The sequence below is a fragment of the Peromyscus leucopus genome, chromosome 2, assembly GCF_004664715.2.
Source record: "Peromyscus leucopus breed LL Stock chromosome 2, UCI_PerLeu_2.1, whole genome shotgun sequence".
NCBI classification, from domain to species: domain Eukaryota; kingdom Metazoa; phylum Chordata; class Mammalia; order Rodentia; family Cricetidae; genus Peromyscus; species Peromyscus leucopus.
In genome coordinates, this window is record NC_051064.1 from 21,398,348 (window position 1) to 21,423,273 (window position 24,926).

General features: G+C 43.3%; 1 protein-coding gene across 2 annotated transcripts in view; it reads right to left on the reverse strand.

Annotated features, from left to right (window-relative positions):
* Clvs1 (clavesin 1) overlaps positions 1-24,926 on the reverse strand; it is a 197,393-nt gene that overhangs the window by 12,819 nt on the left and 159,648 nt on the right. For both annotated transcript variants that reach the window (XM_028878508.2, XM_028878509.2), the window contains 2 exons: positions 16,949-17,059; positions 13,459-13,694 (listed from right to left, as the gene is read on the reverse strand). In XM_028878508.2, the coding sequence (XP_028734341.1) occupies positions 13,459-13,694; positions 16,949-17,059 (347 nt within the window). The remainder of the gene's footprint in view (positions 1-13,458; positions 13,695-16,948; positions 17,060-24,926) is intronic.

A 24,926-nucleotide genomic window follows, 5' to 3' on the forward strand; every position in this document is an offset into this window, starting at 1 on the left:
ATCAACCAATGGGACCTCTTGAAACTGAGAAGCTTTTGTAGAGCAAAGGACACAGTCAACAAGACAAAGTGACAGCCTACAGAATGGGAAAAGGTCTTTACCAACCCCACATCTGACACAGTACTGATATCCAGAATATATAAAGAATTCAAGAAATTAGACATCAAAATGCCCAACAGTCCAATTAAGAAATGGGCTATAGAACTAAACAGAGAATTCTCAACAGAGGAACCTCAAATGACTGAAAGGCATGTAAGGAATTATTCAACATCCCTAATCATCAGAGAAATGCAAATCAAAACAACTCTGAGATACCACCTTACACCTGTCAGAATGCCTAAGATCAAAAACACTGAGAACAGCTTATGCTGGAGAGGATGTGGAGCAAGGGGAACTCTCCTCCACTGCTGGTGGGAATGGAAGCTTGTACAGCCACTTTGGAAATCAATATGGTGCTTTCTTAGAAAATTGGGAATCAATCTCCCCCAAGATCCAGCTATACCACTCTTGGGCATATACTCAAGGAATGCTCAATCATACCACAAGGGCACTTGCTGAGCTATGTTCATATCAGCATTTTTTATAATAGCCAGAACCTGGAAACAACCTAGATGCCCTTCAACTGAAGAATGGATAAATAAAATGTGGTACATATACACAATGGAGTACTATTCAGCAGAGAAAAACAATGACATCATGAGGTTTGCAGGCAAATGGATGGATCTAGAAAAAAATTATCCTGAGTGAGGTAACCCAGACTCAGAAAAACAAACATGGTATGTACTCACTCATAGGAGGATACTAGATGTAAAACAAAGGATGACTAGACTGCTACTTAAAACTCCAGGGAGGCTACCTAGAAAACAGGACCCTAAGAAAGACACAAGGATCACCCAATGACAGAGAAATGGCTGAGATCTACATGAACAACCTGGACGTGAGTGGGGGTAATGAAGGGCAAGTTTCGAGGGAAAGAGAGCTTTGGGGAGCGAGAGATCCCAGCTGGATCAAGAACAGAGAGGGAGACCAAGGAATAAGAGACCATGATAAATGAAGACCCCATGGGAATAGGAAGAAGCAAAGTGCTAGAGAGGTCCCCAGAAATCCACAAAGATACCCCCACAATAGACTACTGGTAATGGTCAAGAGAAAGCCTGAACTGATCTACTCTGGTGATAAGATGGCCAAACACCCTAACTGTCATGCTAGAAACCTTATCCAATGACTGAGGGAAGTGGATGCAAAGATCCACTGCCAGGCCCCAGGTGGAGATCCAGGAGTCCAATTGGCGAGAAAGAGGAGGGTTTGTATGAGCGAGAATTGTTGAGACCAAGACTGGAAAAAGCACAGGGACAAATAGCCAAACGAATGGAAACACATGAACTATGAACCAATAGCTGAGGAGCCCTCAACTGGATCAGGCCCTCTGGATAAGTGAGACAGTTGATTAGCTTGAACTGTTTGGGAAGCACCCAGGCAGTGGGACCAGGAACTGTCCTTAGTGCATGAGCTGGCTGTTTGGAACCTGGGGCTTATGCAGGGACACTTCTCTCAGCCTGGGAGGAGGGGACTGGACTTGCCTGGACTGAATCTACCAGGTTGAACTGAATCCCCAGGGGAGTCTTTGCCCTGGAGGACATGGGAATGGCGGGTGGGCTGGGGGAAGGTGGGGAGGTGGAGGGGGGAGGACAGGGGTATCTGTGGCTGATATATAAAATTAAATAGCCGGGTGGTGGTGGCGCACGCCTTTAATTCCAGCACTCGGGAGGCAGAGCCAGGCAGATCTCTGTGAGTTCGAGGCTAGCCTGGACTACCGAGTGAGTTCCAGGAAAGGCGCAAAGCTACACAGAGAAACCCTGTCTCGAAAAAACCAATCAATCAATCAATCAATAAATAAATAAATAAATAAATTATAAAATAAAAAATTTAAAAAACAAACAAAAAAAGAAAAAGAAAAGAAAAGAAAGCCCAAGCCAGTTCCATAGCTGCTTCTTATCAGTGATGATGCACATTTCATCGTATTAAACATCCTCACAAACAGAATTTACTATGCAATTGAAACTTCTTAGATTCTGTAAACTGCTAATTTTCCTTAAGTGTAGAGGTTGCAGATCCATATACAAGGAGAAGAATGTCTGGGTATGTGTTCAGGGATCTGCACACAAGACCAATAGGGCATACTGATTAGCATGCCAGACTTTGTCCTAGGGCAGAGGAGCCCTGAACAAAGGTGGTAAGTGGAAGAAAGAGAAATGAAATGGGTTTGTTTCCCTCTCTTTGTTCTGTGTGCATGTGTGTGCATGTGTGTGCATGTGTGCGCATGTGTGCGCATGTGTGTGCATGTGTGTGCACGAAAGCTTACATACAGGAATGCGGAGGCCAGAGGAGAACCTAGTTTTATGGGATACTTCACAGGGAACCTCTTCAGACACCTTTCTCTGCTGAGACTGAGTTGGGAGCCCCAGTATGCAACTTCTAGGTACATCCGCAGCATTGTGGGGACCCTAGTGGAGGGCTCCTTATACAGCAGCACCTGTCTTCTACATAGACCACAGACTTGCAGACATGCAGGAGCATCTCAAACCTGCTTACAGCTCAGTCCTCAGCATCTAGTATTAATATTTGCCCTTCATTTAATCTACACAGCACAGTAATAAAGTAGATGGATTGCTTTTCACTTCAGACAGAGGAAAACTAACTCATAGATTGCTAGCTACTCAGGCATACAACTACTAACTTGAGTTCATGGAATCAGGTTCCATATCCTAGTCTTTTAATGACCTTTTCTCCTATAATATATGATGGCACTTAAGCGCGGAGGCAGGGTTGTCTTCCATAAAGGCATGGGCTGTTATAGAGGAGACTGGAAAACGGGACTGGAGTACATAGGTAATGGTTTCAATGAGAGGGGAAAGAGAAGGCAACACTACTGATAAAGACAGATAGAGACAGACTCGCCACCCAGGCCAGAGGGCATGCTCAGGCTGGGATGGTGTGGTGAGCAAAATCTAAGGGTCCTATGAGGATAAGGCTCCTTTGCCGACAGGGAAGGAGGGAGGCAGGATGCTGTCACTAATTGTTTTTTCTCCCCCCACCCCTCCTTTTTTTGGCTTATGTTGCCTGTTCTTCTATACTCACGGTGCCTGGCCACACTCTGAGTGCAAGAAACAATAGGTATAAAGAAATAAAGATTGGCTTTATATGTAAAATATATTCAAAGAAGAGAGAAATGGCCAGTAGAAACTTGATTTCTGACCAGGAACTCAAACCATTTCCTGGAGGCCTGATCCTTCCCTGCTTCTGTGGAAATCCTTGTGCATGGTGCTGAGAAGGGAGAATATCAGTGTTCCTCACAGAGTTTTCTACAGTGTTCCACAGCTGACATCATCATCCTGCTGTCATTTGACACTCACAGCAAGCAATACCCAAGGCTCATTTAAAAAGTGGTGTGATTGTAATCCCAGCACTAGGGAGGAAGAGAGGCAGATCTCTGAATCTTCCTGCCAGCTAGTCTACCTGAACCAAGGAGCTCCAGGTCCCAGGGAGAGACCCTGTCTCACAGAAGCAAGGTAGATGAAACCTGAAAACATCTGGGGTTGAGGTTGACCTTTGGCCTCCACATGCGCACACATGCATGCAGGCATGCACACACACAGAGAAACACACACACACTATATGCATATACAAAGCTAATAAGACACCTACTCCAACATCAGTTTGAAGCTAAACGTACTGCTAGCTGCATGCTGCTCTTAAACATGACATGACTTACAGATTTCTCTCATACACTATGTCAAATATTTTGCTTTGTTCCTACAATTATCAGAGACTATAAGCAGTTGGTTGCTGGCTGGCTGTTAAGGACAACAGTGTCAGGTTAATTGGAATCAGCCAAGCGTTTGTTTATCAATATGTCACATGAAATGAATATGCCTTGCCTTTCTTGTCTGGGCTGTGGCACCTTTTCTAAGAGGTTGCATCCAAGCATGGTGCTTTAGCAAACAGAAATCGCAGAGCACACACTGTGAGTCATCACAGATTTCTGTGCTTCTGTCCAGACCACTCTCCACATCTGCTCATTTTCCTCCAGTTCAACTCTACTTCTTTGCTTTGCCAGAAGCTTAGAAATCTTTATCTCATAATTCCTCATGTCATTCTTTAAAAGTAGAGAAAGCATGCCTCTGTACACAGGTTTTAACCAGGCCCATTCATTTTCTTGCCAACAGATTCATCATAGAGATTTTCTTTCACTCCACTGATCCATGGCCATATATGATATGATTGGAAGAGATGGCTCCCTTCATTCATGCCTCAGAAAAGAAAACTAAAAGCTGTGTGTCTTTCTCTGTCAAATGCCCAAGTAAGGAGGAGGCTAGACAGCTAATCTTCTTTATTCATTTAAAAACACTAGCAAATTCCTGTTAGCGTGTGTAGTCCAGTACAGTATTTATTAGCCTGCACAAATACAGGACTTTATGACTTCCTAAGCACTATCTACCTGAGCAGCAATGACTCTCCAGGAATAGTGTGTCTCCAGGAATAGTGTCATACAACACACACACACACACACACACACACACACACACACACACACACACACACGAGAGAGAGAGAGAGAGACAGAGAGAGACAGAGACAGAGAGACAGACACAGAGAGAAACAGAGAGACAGACAGACAGACACAGAGAGAGACAGACACAGAGAGATATACAGACACACACACACACACACACACACACACACACACACACACACACACACACACAGCACATGGGCTACATTCTCAAATCTTACGAAAGTAATGGCCAGCCCTATTGATAGATGAAAACCAGTCAAATTGGTTTTAACTACCCAGGCAGGAACCAAAGTGGAATACATGACTGGAAGTTTCCTTCTTGCTCAGAAAGTTGAACTCAGTCAAAGCAATCTTCTGCTCAGTCACTCCCCAAATCAAGTGGCTGACAAGTATCTTTAGGCCATCTCCTCACGTTGGTGTACAATCTAGCAAGATGTTCTAGGAACATAAGGACAAAGATGTTTGGCTAAAAGAAATAAAAGTAGACTTTTTACAGCATGGCTGATCAAGACCACAAAACACTGGCCCCTCCATATGAAGCTGGAACAAAACGTTTCTCTAAAGTAATGGCTATTCTTTCCTTGTGACTGAAGTCACAGACAGAGTTGTTTATTCTTCCTCGTCTGTGAATTGCTTTCTGCACCTGCATAAGTAGGCTTTCTATACCTATATGAATATTAGAGATAATAAAAAAGTAAAGAGAAAATACATATTTTGACTTATGTTTTCAGAGATTCCATTTCATAATTGATTAGCTCCATTGCTTGAGGCCTATGGTTACCCAGCACATCACATCATGGAGGGAGCACAGGGCAAAAGAAAACTTCATTTTGTGGCTTGAAAGAGAAACAGAAACAGGTACATACACATTTCTCCAATGACCCAAGACCTCCTGCTCTTGACCTGCTATTCCCTCTCACTTCGCCTCTTAAAGCCCTAATGTCTCATTATAGCACCATGCTGGGGAGCCTTTGTGTTTAATGGGTCAGGCCATTACAAGATCCCTAGTAAGTGCTCAACATTAAACTTTATCTATAAACATGCTGCACCAAAAACTTACTCTAGGATGCCTAGAAATGACGAAAATTGAGTTTTGACTTTATGTAAAAAAAAATCATACCACTTTCTAAATAAAAACAAATGTAAAACTCAGGCATAAAAATATTTCAACCTAAACACATACCAAAGGAAGTCACTACATGTCAGATCAACTTAGAACATCAGCACAGTGTTCATTATCTACCTCATGAGTGAAGCAGCAGTGTCGTGTGTGTGTGTGTGTGTGTGTGTGTGTGTGTGTGTGTGTGTGTATTATGGTGTCAGGCTGACACTAGTCTTTCCACTCCATGATACACACCTGTGACCTCAGACCCACTGACATGCTATTGGAATGCATGCTGACGCTATGGATAGGGTGGGCAGGCGTGGCTCTTTGCCTGGTATTTGGCTCCTATAGGAAGCACCTCATCTCAATGCTCCTCTTCTGTCTGCATTAGCTCCTCTCAGATGGACTCTATTTAATGTAAGTAGCCATAGCAACTGTATCTTAGGTAGAGGGATCTGGCTTATTCAGTCATCTGCTGAGCAAAGAACACTTCCCCGCTGTCACTACTTCTGAGCTCCTGAGAAGGGTCAGTGGCTACACAATCATTAAGCTTCAAGTCTCTCTTTTCATTGCCAAGATACAAATGAAGAACTTGAGCTGAACAAGGCTGGAATAACAGTTAGTCCTTTTATTTTGACACAAGGTCTTTCTACGCATCCCAGACTGGACTAGAACTTACAGTCCTCCTGCTTCAGATGCCCAAGTGCTGCAATTACAGGCAAATGCTCCTGATTCATCTTTTTTTAAAAAACAAAACCAAAAACAATCCCTTTCCTTGTACAGCAGGGCTCCCAGACTGAGCCCAAAGTGGAAAGTGGATGCTTCTGAGCAGCCCAGGAGGGAATGTGGAGCTTAATGGCCAGTCAAGGTTGATCCAGGTTGGGTTTCCATAGGCTCCACTCCATGCCAATCACTTCAGCAACTCTTTCACAGAACCATGAGGAGGCAAGTATATGGTAAGACATGAAGCCATTCTACATGGAAAGAAGCTTGGAACAAAACAGGCCTATTGACATGCGATCCTCCTGGCCCCCTTGCATGAATGACTTCTCATGATCTTGTCTATGAAAAAGGAAAAATGGTATAACTTTAATATCAATATAAAATGGAATTTGTATGCAATTGTACTTTTTACACTGAACATATTAAATTTGTGTAGGCCATGTGCCAGGCAAAAGAAACTAGCATGCTTGTAAAGGAAATTACAGATGTCAGGAGAAGTCCTCAGCCCTGAAGTCAGGAGGCTCAATGCTTGTGAGCAGAAGAGGGCAAAAAGGTGGATAAAATACTTCTGCATTTTTCATCTTACATAAAATAATGGGCATTTCATATATGTAAGAACTAAAAAGTGTCAAGTGAATCTGTTTTGTTGAAATTTAAGAACTTAGAAAAGTTTTATGCAATAGCAATGACTATTTTTACAGAAATACAGACTTTTGATTACTCAATCAATATGACACCCTCAGTAGTCAATATCATTTAGGCCATGTGCACCCTTAAGCATGTGGAGGGTAACAGGAAAGATCTTTAGTGGTGCAACCCATTTTCCAGGTGACCTCTAAGGACATCCTCTGCATCTGAAATGTCATAAATTTCAGAGAAGAGTAAGTAGTTTTTTTTCTCTCTCTCTCTCTGAGACATATACATCTCTCTCTCTCTCTCTCTCTCTCTCTCTCTCTCTCTCTCTCTCTCTTGAGACTGCAGTCCTATACAGTGAAAAAGTAGCTTGCTCAAGCTCAGCAAGGGGATGGGTCAAAATATATGCTTTCTCTTCTGCCAGCCCTGGCTAGAACTACCTGCCGTTGCTGAGGTGGGGATACAGTTTTCATCTGGTCTATGCTCATTTAGCCCCCAACCCCTTCCATAACAATCCTGTGTAGTTCAGGGCTGTCCCCTGCCCTTTGCTGGCTAATGTCACGGCATAACGCTGCAAATCAGAACCGTCATTCCTCTGGGCATGGTGACAGGTCCCAGAGGGAAACACAAAGCCTGGCCTTTCATTTGTGCCTAGGAAAATCAAGAAAGAAAGATGCTTTTTATTTCCTTGAGATCATCAGCTGCGGTGTCAACAGCCGCCTTGGGGTTGAGGAAAATTAGAAGAAATAAACAACACAATGAAATCCAAGAGCCATTTGTGATCTCCATCATGCTGTAAGCTGCCAGCCCTGAGTTCCCCTTCTCAGTATTGCCTGCAAGTCAAGCTTGCCTCTAAACCCCCCTCCTCTGCACCAACAGCCTGTAGTCAGATGGCTCCAGCTTCAGGGAACAGCTCCAATTCCCAAGCCCCAATGAGTCTACGATAAAACCTTAATGACATTTATGAATAATTTTCTAATCAATGCATATATATGTGTATATATATGTGTGTGTGTACATGGATATATATGTGTGTATGTATTATATAGGTATGTATATATGCGTGCATGTATGCAGTATGTATGTATATAAAACTCACAGGAAATGGCTAATCACTCACCAATAGTCACTTCAAAACAGTGTCTCTGTATGTTAGATTTTTATCATGTCTATAGCCAGTATAATCACCTTGCCAGCAAGAAAGACTAGAATCAGAAATTAATTAATAAATATTGCCTAATGATTAGAAGAGATGTCATAAAATCTGCATATGGATTTAAAAGTCATGCATTTACTTCATGGGAAAGAAACTTCAGACTTGCATTTCTAACTAAGCTTCCACCAGGACGGTTGGTTTCCAGGCCCAGGCCCTCCCTCCCCTCTTTCCAGCTAACAAAGCCCCCCTTTGTCTGGGCATTATTTTCCCACAGAAGTCAGGGCCAGGAAGCCTGAGAATCCCACAGTTGTGTCAGACTTGGGGAGAGAACCTGGGGTCTGTGGTCCCCGCTACACCACTGCTGTTGCCTTCCCGCAGCCTCCTTCATCTGACACATCTCATTACATGCAGTAATGAACTTCCCTTCTTGTATAAGGCAGTTCACTTGAGGCTTTGTCTCATTTGCAGCAAAAACAATCATTGCTGATAAAAAGCTGCCCAAATTGGGCCATACTCTTCAGACACATTGAAGCAATGAGTTAGGGAGGAGGAAATGGGCTCTTTCACACTTAAACTTTTAAAAACAGTTAACAGACTGAAAAAGAGGAAGAGGGCTCCTAAGAAAATAATAATAATAATGATGATGATGATAATAATAATACCCCAGGAATGATGGGCTTGAGAGGTAAAGTGCTTGTTGTATAAACATAATGACCCAAGTTTTAATGCCTAGGACCCATGTAAAGCCTAGTGTGGTAGCACATGTCTGTAATCTCAATGCTCATACATGTGCTGGGAGGCAGAGATGGACAAAGCCTACGGGTCAGACAGTCTGGCACACTCAGTAGTGAAAACTCAAGGGAAAGAGAAACTTCCTTCTTAAATAATGTAGAAGGCAAGAACCAGCATTTTAGATAGTCCTCTGACTTCCACACATGCTCTGCAGCAAATGTGCAACACACACACACACACACACACACACACACACACACACACACACAGTCTATCACAGTCTCAACAATGTTTAAAAGTCCAAAGTTCAAAGTCTCTTCTGAGATTCATGCAATCTCTTAAGTGTAATACCCTATAAAATGAAAATCAAAAGGCAGATCACATATTTCCAACATATAATGGTATAGGATATACATTACCATTCCAAAATGGAAGAAAGGGAGCATAGTAAAGAAATACTGGACCAAAGCAAGACTGAAAGCCAGCTGCGCAAACTCCAAACTCTGCATCGCCATGTCTGATGTCAAAGCGTTCTTTGGATCTCCAACTCCTTTTAGCTTTGTTGACTGCAACATACTTCCTTCTTTTGGGCTGGTTCCACTCCCGTTAGGCAGCTCTCCTCCACAGGTATCCCACAGTTCTGGCATCTCCAACACCTCAGGGTCTCTAAGGCAACCCAGGCTTCATCTTCACAGCTTAATACAATGGCCTTTCTAGGCTTCCGTGCTGAGACATCCTGCCACTGACCTGCCCTCAGTGGCTTTCTTTAGTCTCAGAGGGAGCTCCCATAACCCCTTGTTTCTATGCTTGACTCCAAAGCCAGAGCTACATGGCTGAAGCTGCCAAGTTCTGCTGCCTCCTGAGACTGGAACATGGCCCCTTTGTTCAATTACATATTCACAAGCTTTCTCTTTTCAATGGTTTCCTTAACTGCCTAAGCTTGGCTCTCCTGGAGTTTGATCTGTAGACCAGGCTGGCTTCAAACTCAGAGATCCGTCAGCTGCCTTCCGATTAGAGGTGTGTCCTACCATGCCTAGACCTAAGCTGTTCTTTAACTCCTTTTCACAAGTTGGAAGCTTAGCTGGGTAGGATCTTGTGCTGAGATCATCATTCCTTTTTTTTCCATTTTTTAATCTATTTATTTCCTTGAACACAGAAATCAGCTCTATTCCACTTTCTGGTGCTCCTTTTCTCTTCAATCCATACGTTTTGTATTTTTCCTTGCTCAGCTTGCTTCTTCATTATAAATCTTCAGAAGAGTTAACACCAGTAACTACACAGAAGAGTCCATACCAGGCTGTGTTGAGATTTCCTTTGCTAATGCAATTAATCCAAAACTCGTCACTTTAGCATCAGGCAGACTTTCTGGACAAGGGCAAAAGCAGCCCCATACTTCACCAAAATATTGCAGGAATGATCTCTACACCACATACCAAAAGTTATTTTCCTTTGAAACCTCTTGAGCCAGGCCCCTGCAGTTCAAATCACCCTTAGCACCACTGTCTTCCAGGCTCCTACTACTAAGCCCCACTTAAAGTATTCAACTGATTTTCTAACCCCAAACTCCCAAGGTTCACATTCCTCCAAACAAAAGCATGGTCAAGCATATACCCCAGTCCCTGGTACCAACTTCTGTCTTAGTTAGAGTTTTTATTGCTGTGAAGAGCAACAACAACTCTTATAAAGAAAAACATTCAATTGGAGCTGGCTTACAGTTTCAGAGGTTTAGTCCATTATCGTCATGGCAGCATGTAGACAGACATGGCAATGGAAAAGGAGCTGAGAGTTCTGTATCTTGATCTGCAGGTAGCAGAAGCAACTGTGTCACTGTGTGTGGCTTGAGCATACCTAAGACCTCAAAGCCCACCCCCACAGTGACACACTTCCTCCAACAAGGTCACACCTATTCCACCAAGGCCATACCTCCTGATAGTGCTACTCGTTATGGCCCATAGGCCAAGGATTTATACATAAGAGTCTATGGGGGCCATACATGTTCAAATCACCATACACACCATATATGAGCAGTTAAATACAAGAACTTCCAGAGAATTTAATATTGGAGCAAAGAATGCCTCAAACTCTTATCTGGTATTCACTGGATTAAAGAGAACAATCTTGAAATAATCTGTTTAAAGAAAGTCCCATCAAAATAATAATTTTTATCTTTTTTGATTAAAGGCAGAATCACAATTATTGAAGGGAAAAGGAAACAGTACCTGTTGTGATCACCCTTTGAAGAGAGTGTCAGTTGTCTGCAATTGTCCTTTACACTCTTCTACTGAGAAGCACTGTTCCAGTGAGCCACTTGAAACCCAGTGGCCGCATTGCTCAGAAGCCTCATTATAAAAAGTGATGGATTCCCAAAGATGGGCCACAAAAGACCACTTCCCTCCAAATGGACTATAAGCGTACAGAGAACCATGGCAGAGAATCAGACCTGTGCATACCTAGTGGAGCTCACCATACTACTCCAAAGTCATCCGACTGCAACTCTAACCTAGCCATTCAGCGTGAGCACAATGCCCCATCACTGCCTGTCTGAATCTGGACAGTGAAAAATGGGCCTTCCTGGGAATCTGGGCTTGAGAGAAAGATCCCTATAACAGATGGGAAGACAGAAAAGTTTCTCTCGAAGCTTCCCCAAGTCCTGTCTTCATTTTTTTCTGCATCCTCCAGATTCTAAGAGGTGAAGAGATGCCATGAAATACACAGTTTTATACCTCCATCAGTGAGGTGTCTGCATGGGGAAAGTTGATTCTTAATCACTACTGGTAAAACTGTCCCTCAGTACACTCCTCTGCAGTATGGGCTGAAACGTAAAAGGGCAGGCCCTCTGGTCCAGAATGGAAGGGATCTGAGGCTTCCCAGACAAACCTTCCTAGGAAAATGGACAAACAAGCTAGGAACAAATATTGAGAAAATAATTGAAATGGAGAAAAATCTAAACAACAACTGGAATAAATGCTCACCAATAAAGCAAAGGCTACAGTGGCTATCAGTGTCCTAGGATCCTAGGCAGCATCAGATATATAGAAGCTGTTCTGTGGACACAGACAGGTGCAGCATAACCTTGTAAACACTGCATGTTCTCCTACCCTTCTAAACTTACAGGCTGAGTGCTCACTCCAGCCCTCTGGTTATGGTTGTATTTGGAGATGGAGTTTTAAAAGGGGTCATTAAGGTAAAATGTGGTCAATAGAGTCAGCTCTAAACCACTATTTCTGCTGTTCCCATAAGAAGAAATCAAGACACAAACACACACAGAAGAAAGATCTTCGGAGACAAGGGGCAAAGACAACCATCTGCATGCCAGGAAGAGAAGCTTCGACGATACCAACTCTCCTGACACCTCGATCTTTGCGCTTTCTGTTTCAGACTGTGAGGAAAGACTTTATTGATGTTCAGGGAATCTAGACTGACTTACTTATTAGTGCAACTGCAGCCAATGAATCCTCACTATTAGATGTCAGAAAACACCAAGATGTGAGCACAAGTGTGTACAGTCAATGAAGAAACAAGTGGAAGGGCCGATCCTGTCCGGTGACAGTGGTCACACATGGAGAGAGATTGGAGTCGGGGATCGAGATGGTGCCTAAAGAGGATTTCAGCCTGAAAAGCTAAGAGTTGAGAGTGTGTAGGATCATTTGCATAACAAATTTAAAAAGCCACCTTCAGGCTGGGGATGTAGGTTGGTGTTAGACTGTGTGAACTAGCATGAACAAAGCCCAGATTATATCTCAGAAATACACACACACACACACACACACACACACACACACACACATGTACAAGGGGTCAAGGAAAGAATGAGAGAAGGAGAGAGAGAGAGAGAAAAAAAAAAGGAAAACAGAAAAAAAGAGAAAACCGGAAAGCAACCTTCTCCATCATGAGCATCCACACGGTACACTCTACCAGCTGAGTCCAGCTCTCTCTGGGGGTTTACTCCATGCTCACAACCCTCTTTACACTCGCAAGCCTGAGTATCATGGTACTGTCCATCTTTGTAAGGCTTTGTTCCACTGTCCATCTCTCAGGCTTGGCACACCAGTTCCCTTTTAATCCAGAGATTCTGACCTTCCCTCTGTGGGTAGCTCAAGTGCCAGCCATTTTATGAGCATGCACAAAAGTTTTTCCTGGTATTTTTTCTAGATACACCATCATCTTATTTGTGTTGATGACCCTAATGCATAATAATGGTGCTACAGCCCAACACTGCTCCTTTGGCTTCAAAGAAATGAGTGATAGGCGTGTCCTCTGCTGGGTGGTATTGCCCTCAGTGTATCCCAGAGCTCTACCGTTCTATCTGTATCTTAACAGACTCTCACAGTTTAAGAGGCAGATTGCAATCAGGACATAAAGTTCTTCCCTCAAATTGGGTAAAGGGGACAACCACTTCTGGGCCAGCCGAGACCCATTTGCTGTAAACTCTGATGAAAAGAATTTTATTCAATTCTGTGTCCACAAAGTTTTCAATTTCTTAAGCCACAGTAGGTCTACATGGACCTTCTCATGCCCTCTAGCCAGCCTTACCGTTTCATGGGCTTGGGTGAGCACTCTCTCTCCAGGTTGGAGCAGGTGTGTTTCACGTGCATGGCATTATAGGAGGTGTGGGTATAGTCATTTTCATCACTGTAGTCAGGACCAAGTAATGTCCGGGCCCAAGTCCCCATGTCATAAGGAGGGAGGGTTCCTCCAAATTCAGAGGGCAGAAACTCAGGGTGTATCAGCTGGTGAAGGCTGTTTAAGTTGTTTCCATGTAGGAAAATCTAGAAAGGAAAAAATATCAACATAGAAATTTAAAAATATGGTAAGTGTTTAGTTTAATGCACAATTTAGCAAAGACAAATTGTACATGTCTCTGGTGACCATGGCATTCAAAGAGGCAATTATTTTGTACCCATGGCTTAGTCATCATAAAAGGCTATTTTATTGTCTAAAAAATAGGCTGAATTGGTAGTTGTTTTAAAAAATGAAGTTTAAACCCAGGATAGCTAAAATAATCTTGTACAATAAAAAATGAAGTTTAAGAATAGAGTGGACATTATTTGGCCACCACTCAAATTTCCACACACAGTCACATCCTAGTCATTCCTGCTGAGAACAGGGAAGTGATGTCCATTGCTCCAAAGCTACCCATGCTTTGAATGCTATGCTCCTACCTGAGGACTCTGGCCCCCAGAACCCCCCCCCCCAGTTCCACCATCTTCCAGGCCCCACTATGTACAGCCTCTCCCTGTAGGGGTCCGTTCTGCCTTTCTTCCCAAATCAGTCCCAGGCCCTATTCATGCTGATTCTCCATGCCCTTCCCCCCATGATCTATTTTGTATCTGATGGTGTCTTGCTCTGTTCAATTGTGTTCCATTGGGTCTTAGGGAGAGAGATGATGATATTTTACTCTGCTAACATAGCCTGTAGTTCCAAAGATGGTGTGTATGTAGATAGATGCTGCACACTAGATAGAAGCTGAATCAGTTCCTGTTCAGTGTAGAACCATGACCTGAGAATGTGTTGTAAGAAGTTCTTTGGGGCAGTTTTCCCTTCTTGCCTGTATTGAGTACTGATACCCCAACAAGTTTGTGTCTTATGAGCACACAGTGTTTAATGATCGAAATTGGCCAAAATGAGACGAGGGGGAAAAGCTTCACATTTCAGTTATTTTTAGATAAATCCACAAATGGCATATAATAAGTAGATAACTGTCACTGACTACAATTTAGAAACTGACCTTGAAAGTTGATTTAAAATACATCTGTAATGACATTGGTTCCTACACACATTGCAGCATGAAATAATTACATCCAGTGCATAAGTTACACACAATTAACCACATGGAGTAAGTAAGCAATACTCAAGCAGAACACCATCAATTATATGCTTGGCCATACATGGCACAGCTAACAATGGTGGCATCCAAATGTGAGTTTTAAAATACCCACATTTGGACCTCAGCAACAAACTCATTCTCTTCACTCTACCCTGTCCTGTAAACAGCATCATGTAAAGACGAAAGGGAAAAGGAGGTAAGTGTGGAGCTCTTCTGGGCGCTATAGTGCCTGGGAAGGCAATGTGCATTTCTGACATTGCTGTTGGATATGACTGAAAGTTAATGAAAAAAGATTTGTTATGAATAAACTAAAATATTCTGGCATTTATGAAACTTCATAGTAGATGCTGGAGTATCAGAATCACACAAAGTCCTGAGCCTGGTGTTTACATTCAGCATTTGTATCCACACACCCCATCCACTTAATTCTTAAAGGATGGGGCGTGCTGAATAGCTGAAGATGGCTATTCTGGCATCCCTACTGATCGTGCAGTGCAGCAGAGAGGAACACAGAGGTAGGAGGTTGGACCTCCTTGTCCAGGGTCAAGATCTGCAGAACCGCCTGCTCTGGTTCAGCAGTGTCCCCATGTCCCACAGTCCCCATGTTAGGTAGGATGCAGGCTCTGGGAGGCCTGACGTCATGATGCAAGCAATACTTGATACTGGCCTGAGCAGACTGTAGAATGTCTCAAAAGGTCCTTGCTTCCTGATACTGGTGATGTCTAATTCTAAATTCTGTCCTTGTTTGGAAACAGAACTTGTCCTTCTCTTATAGTCCCCTACAATGTTCTCTAAAGATCAAGAAGCATCCAAGGCTTAGGAATTTGGAACCCCAATGTGTGTGTATGATGTGTGTGTGTGTGGGGGCGTGTGTGCGCGCGCATGTGTATGCTCATACTACTTCATCAGTCACATAACTATGCAAGGTAATGGATATCTTACCATAATTGTAGTGATCATGCTACAGTGTATTCATATATTAAATTGCTGCATTGTGTTCCTTAAACACACACAATGTTTACTTGTCAAGTGTGTTTTAGTAAAACTATGGGGGAAAAGATAAAGGGTAAAAAGGAATAAAATCACCAAGTGTCTGGTATGTGAATGGCATTATTCTCTGTTTTCATATGCTGTCTCACTAAATTGCTCCAAAAGTCTATGGTGTAGGAGTTAGTTTCCCAAGTAAAAAATGAGGACAGTGAGATTCAGGGTAGCTAATGGATGCTTGCTATTCAGCTGAATAGAATGCCATACTGGCCCTGCTCTGATGAAAGAGCCTGGCTTCTCAAATGTTGACTGATGTCATTATTATTTCAGGCCTTCTTTTAAAGATTATTACATCCAATGAACAACGCTTTCAACCTTACATATGATGGGTCTGGCTGTTACCATTCAAGGGCTAAGAGAGAAAAAATATAAAGAACCACTTTTCATAGTGATGATACAGGACAAAATGTTAGCTACTGGTGTAGCCCATAAGCAAGAAGTAGCAACCAGGTGAATGCCTGCAACCCCAGAACTCCAGACATGGGGGCAAGAGGATTAAGGACTGGAGGCTAAGGTCTGGAGAGATGGCTCAGCAGTGAAGAGCATCTGTTGCTGCTGCAGAGGGCCCACACAGCAGCTCACAGTTGTCTAACTCCAGTCCTGTGGTATCTGATGCCTTCTCTCGGCCTCCATGTTCACTGCACGCGTGTGTATGTACACATACATGCAGACAAAGCACTTGTTTATGTAAAATGAAAATAAATCTTTAAAAAAACAATCTGAGGCTAGCCTGGGCTACACAATAAGATCCCCCACAAACAAACAAACATACCCCCCAAAAACAAAAGAATCAAATGGGAGCAGGAAGTGGCTGCATGTCCTGCTCCCACAATCATTTGCAGTAAAATTGGCATCTCGTACTTACATGCCTTCAAAGTTTCTTTCGGTTTGTCTGGCACTCTGAAAATAACCCATCTTACTGAATTATTGATTAAATACACATCATTTGCAAACTCCTGCTAAGGTGCAAATATTCAAAAATTGCAAAACCATGGCAAAAGCTGTTGGGGGCATGCTTACACAGAACAGCACTATAATTGTCCTGTTGGGGGGAAGGAAGCACACACAGAATAGCACTATAATTGTCCCCGACACACGGGCACCCCCTCTCCGCCATTCACAAGTTAAAAGACACCTTTTTCTCCTTACCCGCTTTCTTGTCTTGTCTTTAAGGAATGGCTTGATGAGTGTGTACAGGGCATGGATGTACCAGGGCTGGTTGACAAAATGGACTCCTCCAAAGCGGGCAGGAAAGCTATCCTGGGAAGGAAATACAAAGACCGAGAGAACATCAGTTACTGACACTCCAGGCGGGGTGACAGCAATGCAGGGGACAGCCTGCTCCTCCAGCAGAAGCTCCCACTTCCTGGTAAAGAAAGGAGGCAGACACTCAGCTCATCGCCTGGCCTCCTGCATTCTTCCTCCTCCTCCTCTCATTCCACAGCCTACAAATTGTACGTAGGTTCCGTGCTAGTCTTCCCAAAAGGCAATGACTGATTCATCGAGGTGGTACAGAGCTATGTGAGACCCAGATCACGGGGAGTCAGAACTTTTCAAGGCATTGGGTAAGCACACTTCAGCTCCTGAAGGCCTGAGTACAAATCTCAGTCTGCCCTCCTTCCTTCTTCTCTCCGTGATATTGTCACCTTGACAACAGCCCCGAACATGGACTCGTTGGGTTAGTCGAGCGGTTGCACAGGACAAGACTGCAGAAGGACCCTAAAGGATCTTACGAACTGAGGTTCTCTGACAACGTGTGCTGTGGGTGGCTTTCTGTACTCTCTGTCCACTCCACCCTGCAAGCACACAGCAGATCCTAAAGAAAAGATAATTCTGGTTGAGGGTTGGTTGACCACGCTACCTGAATAAGAACCCCCTCTTCCGCAGATCAGCACAGTTTGTAAATATCAGGCTTTAAGAGGATTTTCAAAATGGCTCTTAGTTTGGAATCCAGGCCAGAATAACAGCCTGTGCTTTGCACACTGGCAAACTACTCAGGGTTTGAGATACACAGGAGGCGGGACCTTGGCCGGAAGTCCTCATGCGTGGTTTCCGCAGACTGCGTCTGCCCCTGCTAATGAAATTGAAAGAGAGGCAACACCTAAATGGTATTTGTGTCACTACAAGTGCTGTCAATCAGGTTCATCGCGACAAACAGCCTGGAACGAATGAACGTGTTAGCAAGACAAGAAGAGGCAGGGCTGCTAGCAGCTCAGGCAGGGAGCACTCTCCGTGGGTGTATGAAATGCTGTGCCTGGCTCTTTTTTAGTATAATTACAAGCAAAGAGGGCTATTAACTTTTTCCAGAACTCTCTGCATCTATAAGATCCCTAGGCACCTGCCATGGGGAGACCTAGTTTTAGTGAAAGTATATGGAACTGAGCTTAAGGGCTGACATTTGAAAATCTTAAAAATAACTTTTACTTCTAGCTAGATGTTTTACAAAATAGCAAATAATTAAATAGCTTGAAGGCTAAACTGGAGAATTTCAGTTTGTTTATTTATTCATTTTATTTTATTTGTTTTGATTTTTAAAAAGCAATGGAACCACTACCAAGTATGGGGATTGAGTGATCATTTATACTGACTTAAGTATTTGCCACTGTGTGCAATGCTCTCCAAACAGGACATGGCTGTTGCTCTCTTGAACTCTCTACCAACTGTGATTACCAAAGCAGAGTTCACACAAATTCTGGCCCATTATCCTTCTGTCAAGGAGAGTTAGGGGGGGCTTGGGAGACAGTGCACTACAAGGAGGCCTGACTACCTTCCAGAGCCCAGTAAGTCTCAGTGAGGGTAGTTCCCCTTGGAGGAGGGGCAGCCCACAGTCGCCCTTGCTCTGTAAGTAGTTCCTCACCCTCACTCATCGAGCTAGACTGGGTAGAACTCTTTCTTTGGCCTGTCTGGGGAGACTGGATGTTCGCCTCCCAAGGAAGTTTATGAACAGTGTGATCTTACTACCACATCTGCTTGCAGAAAAGCCAGAGTTTCAAATGAGGTGGGGTTTTGCATGTGTAAGGGGGGAGTTGGAGTTTTTGTTTGTGCTAAGCACTGAACACAGGGCTTTGCTCATGTTGGCAAGCACTGTACCAGCAAGCTACACGCTGAATCCAACGTTGTCTTTTTATGTTCAGTTAAAGACTGAACAATGTTTTCTCAGTCCATAAAGCAAGAGGCTGTCCTGCAAAACTCTTCCCCTGTAATAAGGGCTACACCCCAGTTTCGCTTGTTTTGGTCCATTTGATCTCTTATTCAGAAACATAACTTACATGATGAGTGTGAGTTCTGAGAGGCTATAGAAAAAGAACAGGATTGAAACGTTTGTTCATAAAACCCAGGTTTTACTGTCTTTTTTTTTTTTTTTTTTACTGAAACTAATAAGAACATGTATATTTCTACTGGTATAGTCTTTTGTATCCTCTACTTTTAGGTTAATAAAGTGGAAGAAAATGCTGAGAAACAAGAGACAGTAGGAAAAAATCACAATGACAATATTAACCTTTAAAAATACCTAGAGACATTTAGTTTTAGTTTGTGAAACCTCAGCCATCAACACCATCAAGAACTGTCCTCTGGTTATACCGGGGAGGTTGAGTGAGGCGTCCCTCCCACAACTGTCACTTCCGGTTTGGCTCAGGTCCATCAGTCTGCCAGGCTTTCACTGCCCTCGTTCAAGTCAGCCAGTGAAATGTGCAAACAAAACACATGAGCCTGAGCTTTGGAGTTTTGGGCTTGGGTTCAAGTAGAAACAGGGTTATTTTTCTTCAGATCCCTCCCATGAACTTCAAATGAGAGGCCTTCCTCCTTGATAACAGCCATGTGAAAATGTTTTGGATAAAGCCTGGCTGTGTATTAATTTGTGTGTGTGTGTGTGTGTGTGTGTGTGTGTGTGTGTGTGTGTGTGTAGAGGGAAATACTGAAATTAGGAAACCCACTGTTTTAGTTTGTATCTGGAATGTCCTCCATGGTCTCATGAATTGAGTCCTTGGTCCCCCAGGCTGTAGGGCTGTATCGGGAGGTTGTGGAGCTGTAAGTCGAATGCTAGGGGTGGGCCTTTGAAGACTATGTGCCAGCCCTAGTTCCGCTGTGGTCTATGCTTCCTGATCTGCCAATCTTTGGCCATCACAGAGCACACTGCTCAAGCCACTAAGCCTTGCTCATTGCAATCAACTGTTTTCTCTGAAACTATTCGTGACCAGAGTTCTTCCTCCCATGATGCCCTGGCGGGAATGCTGTCACAGCACAGTGACGATGAGAGAAGAGACAGACAAATCAAGCTTCCCCTCAGAATTAACATCTGCCGGTGCACACCTTTGGCTGACCAGGTAGCTGACTGCAGGTTAAGGGGAAACTTTCATCATTCAGGGGCCTCTCACAATCCTAAGGGACTTCATGGAGGTTCATGCCTTATGGGCTAGAACAGATCTCAAATTGGTTGGCCTTGATCCGGTTAGTTCATGCCTTGTCCACTCTTCATTTTAGCACGCACTTATGAGTGCCCATTATGCCAAACACTGGGTCAAACACAGGGCTACACTGTCTAAACTGTACTTGTCTTAAATGCTGGGTTAGTTGCCAGAGTTTTTGTCTGCCTTCTGTAACCTAAGGGTTGCCTGTGTCCCTTACTACACTAGCAAAGGCAGCCTAAACTGTCACTCTAGTGAAGGTCAAACTAAATAAGCAGCGTCCCTGCATGGGGCATGCTGGGAAAGACCTAGGGGAGATCCAGAACCTCTATCCCAGTGGTGAGCAGCTACCCCTTCATCCATACCTATGATGTCAGTGGAGACCATCTGGAGAGAAAGGTCTTCCCTCAAACTTGCATCAGTGATGATAGATTCTTTACCTTCCCCACTGGGAATTTATATTTATATATTTATAACCTATCCACCCAACAGGAGAATGCACTTTCTTTATACATGTCCATGGGGCACACATCAAGACAGAACAATGCAGGCCACAAAATACTCAACTAAAGCTAAATAAATGCAGTCATAAATCTACCTTCAAAACTGGAAATGAACTTAAACTAGGAAACAGAAAAATATCAAAAAATTGGAAACAAAACCACACAATTCTAAATAACTCATGGATGGATCAAAGAGTGTCTCAAGAAAAAACTTAAAATACATGTAGCTGAACAAAAATGAAAGTAGAGCACATCCAAATGTACGGGGCACAGCTAACCTCATGCCAAAGGGAAATCTGCAACGCTGAACGTGTGTTCACCAAAGGAAGAAAAGCTTCAAGTCAGTACAGCGAAGCCCGTTTGGATCTGGAGAAGAGGATGAAGCCCCAGCCAGAAGGAGAGAGGAGACAATGGAAATAAGAGCAGAAATCAATGGCCTCTACAGGAGGAAATGGTCAAGAACATCAACGGAGCCGAGGGTTGCTTCTTTGAGAAGGGACGTAAAATTTCCCAGCCTTTTTATCAGGACTGACAAAAAGAGATATCATAAATACCAATGTCAGCAACACAACTGCCTGTCCCTTTGTCAACTTCAAAAGTACAGTCAGAGGACAAAGCTACAGCTACAAGAGGACTTGACAACCTAGAGGTCAAGAATCACTTGTATTTCAAACTACCACAACTCATCGGGAGACAGGCAATTCCAATAGTCTCTAATTACTATGAAAATTAAAATGTCATAAAAATCACTCTTCAGGCATTCATGGTTTCATTAGAAAAATCCAATTCCATACAATCTCTTCCAGAGAATAAAAGAATATGTCTCAATTCTCTTATGAAACATATGTCAAAACAAGACTAGAATAATACAAATCAAATTACAGACCACTATTCTTTATGAGTGCAGATGAGGGGCTGGAGAGATGGCTCAGCAGTTAAGAGCACTGGCTGCTCTTCCAGGGGTCCTGAGTTCAATTCCCAGCAACCACATGGTGGCTCACAACCATCTGTAATGAGATCTGGTGCCCTCTTCTGGCATGCAGGCACACATGCAGGCAGAACACTGTATACAAAATAAGTAAATAAATCTTAAAAAAAAAATGAGTGCAGATTAAAAATTCCTCTCAGTATATTGCTAAATGAAATCTAGTAATTTATGAGAGGAATTATATACATTATGACTAAGTAAGGTTGACTCCGGGCCTACAAATCTGGTACAATTTCAAAAGCAGTCGATGTAATTGGATTAACATCTTCCAGTTCTTTTATCTGATACTTTGACATATGGCATCTTCCTGACTAGGGAGGGTTGTCTCACTCGTGAGTGGGACAGCAAATGAGGAGAATGGAAGCGCTTGTCTCGCAGTCAGATGAGTCACTCCATCTCACATGTCTAGGAACGTCTTTCTCAGGCTCAGGAGGGCTGCGCTGTTGTTCCCCAGAGAAGCAGCCAGCAACTCCAAGCAGCAGCCGCTGCCTCCACGGTCACACCACTGTCGTGGCTCAGACCCCACTGAAGCTTCTCCTTAGCAAGCCTCCTAGGCTGGCCTCAAATTCGGGAGCTTCCTGCCTCTGCCTCCTTCAGCAAATCCTACTGGCGTGCGCCACCACATCCAGCTGAGTGTAGCTCAGGCCTGAGCTGTGGCCTGCAAGGCCACAGGCAAGTAGCTTTTAATTTGTACCATGAACGTTGGGCGCCAGATGTAACAAATTGTTAGAGGGTCTTCTTAATAAAACAAACTCCTTGACAGTTATATGGTGTTACATGTAATTGCCAGTTATATTGAACACAATATCACCACAAAAGTAGATCTGTGTCTCTGTCACTTTAAGAGCAGCTTAGTCTATGTAGTGAGTTCCAGGTCAGCCAGAGTTACATAGTGAAACTTTGTCTCAAAAAAAAAAAATTCTCAGAAGTTACACACTGTGGGGTTCCATTTGTGTGGTATTCTTGAAATACAAAAATTAAGTAGTGGGTAGAGGGCTAAGGGGCTAGAAGTGGCCTGGAAAGGGTAACTTGAGCAGTTCTTGTGTTGGTAGGATGTCCTGTACTTTTAACCACAAAAGAAAGATGGTTGTTTCTGCCTACATGGAATATTAACAATAAACAAGTGATTCCAAGTAAAGCATTGATTTCAGGATCTTCTGTTTTCTCTGGTATCATACACAGAGTTCAGTGATCCTGGCCATCTCTCAGTGTGCACATCATCTGTAATGGTCACGCTGTCCACACTTTGCTCCCACACTGCCACTGTGCAAGTGTCACTCATCTGCCTTGCTGTGTGTTTGTTCGGAATTCAGGGACACCATGGTACAGGCCAAAGCATTTCCTTTCTCTTTCATTGATGTTCTCAGTGACGTGGACTCCCTTTCCTGCTGGATAATGTAGCACTTACTGGAACTGTTTGTAAGACTTGTAATGCCTGCAAGCTAATGTACTTTACAACTGGATTCAAAACTCATCTGAACCTGAAAATCACATAACCTTGAGAAGCCTGGGGAGCTGCCCTCTCTAGCTCTCAAATGCCTTCACCTCTTCCTCATGCTTTCATAGGAAAACTAAAACAGAACTACTAAAGTTCACAAAACTGACAACTCACCACATCATTTAAGATGCTGCTAAAATATAACTGCAAAGAAGAGAGAGGGCATGCCACAGAAGCTGTCCTCACCTCCAGTCTCTTTCCTCTTAGTTCACGGGAGGCCTGGGTGTCTTCCAGGGCCTGGCAAAGGCATCTGCATTCATGTAGTTGCATGAACTTCAATTCTACAGACATGGTAAGGACACTGCTTGCATTTAGGCTTCATCTATTCTGCTCATGCATGCCCTACCAATGACATCCATTCCTCACTGCAACGCAGGAGGAGAAAATCATCTTTAGCTAAATAAATTGGCTTCACTGGTGCAGGGAGCCTATAGAAATGCTCTACTGCATGATGATGGATTTCTATCATGCCACATAGCAATCATTAGTGCTGAAATACATATGTGTGTATTTGCAAAGAAATGAAGAACTCGTGGAAAAGCCGAGTATGTGAGCAGATTTTCATTTGTACAATGTAGATATAGGAATGAGTGTGAGAGAGAAGATAGAAGCTGCTCACTAGGAGGAAGTCTGGCAATAGTGCATCTGACCACAGAGTGTGGCTTGTCTCAGGTTCTCCTGGAGGGCAGTGCCCACCTCCAAGAAGCTATACCAACTCAGTGTTGTCTTAGGTCCAAAGGGACAAGGCCATTTCTGAATGTCGAGATCAGTGTGCATTGGGGTAGTTTCTTCTAGATTAGTGGTTCTTAACCTGTGGGTCACAGCCTTTTGGGGGGTTGAATGACCCTTTCACAGGGGTTGCATATCAGATATCCTGTATATCAGATATGTACATTACAATTCACAACAGTAGAAAATTACAGTTATGAAGTAGAAATGAAACAATTTTATGGTTGGGGGTCACCACAACATGAGGAACTATATGAAAGGGTCCCAGTGTTAGGGAGGTTGAGAAACACTGCTCTAGATCCTAAGAAAAAAATATCTTAGGTAATTGTTCTCCCAATGAGCAAAATTGGCCTCTGCCAAACAGGCTAGGCCAGCCAATCTTGCTTAGGCTGCAACTTAACATTCCTGCACCTTCCTTTTCAAATTGCATTCTGAACTACAGTTCAGGAGGAGATGCTAAGTTTCCTTACAAAGTAAAAAGTAGAAGGTGCAGGGTGTACCAAATACACACCTTCAGTTCACTGTCTGGGGAGAGACAGAAATGGCAGTGCTTTCTGTGAAGGAAAGACCTGGGCTCAGATGCTGTGCTGTCTCAGTGAAGAGACTAAATGGTCAGTAACTATGCATGGCGATCAAGAGAACGTTCATGTCCTGCTGGAGCCACATATTAAAAAACCTTCTATAAATGAGACAGCAAGTCAGGGTGTGGTGGCAGTCACCTAGAATCCTAGCATTTGGGAGGTTGAGGCAGGAGGATTATTACAGGTTCAAAGTCAGCCTGAGCTATAGTGGGAAAATTGGAATCCCCAAATCAAAACTTTCTGATTGGGGTAAGATGAAACCTCAAAGTTGTTTTGATTTGAATCTCTCTAATTGTTAGAAAATGATGAACATTTTTGAGATATTTCTTGGCCAATTCTGATTTTTCTGTTAGCTGGGTTTCCATCACTAGGCATCATCTATGAGACCCACAGTCCATTTATTTGAATGGCTCATTTGTTTT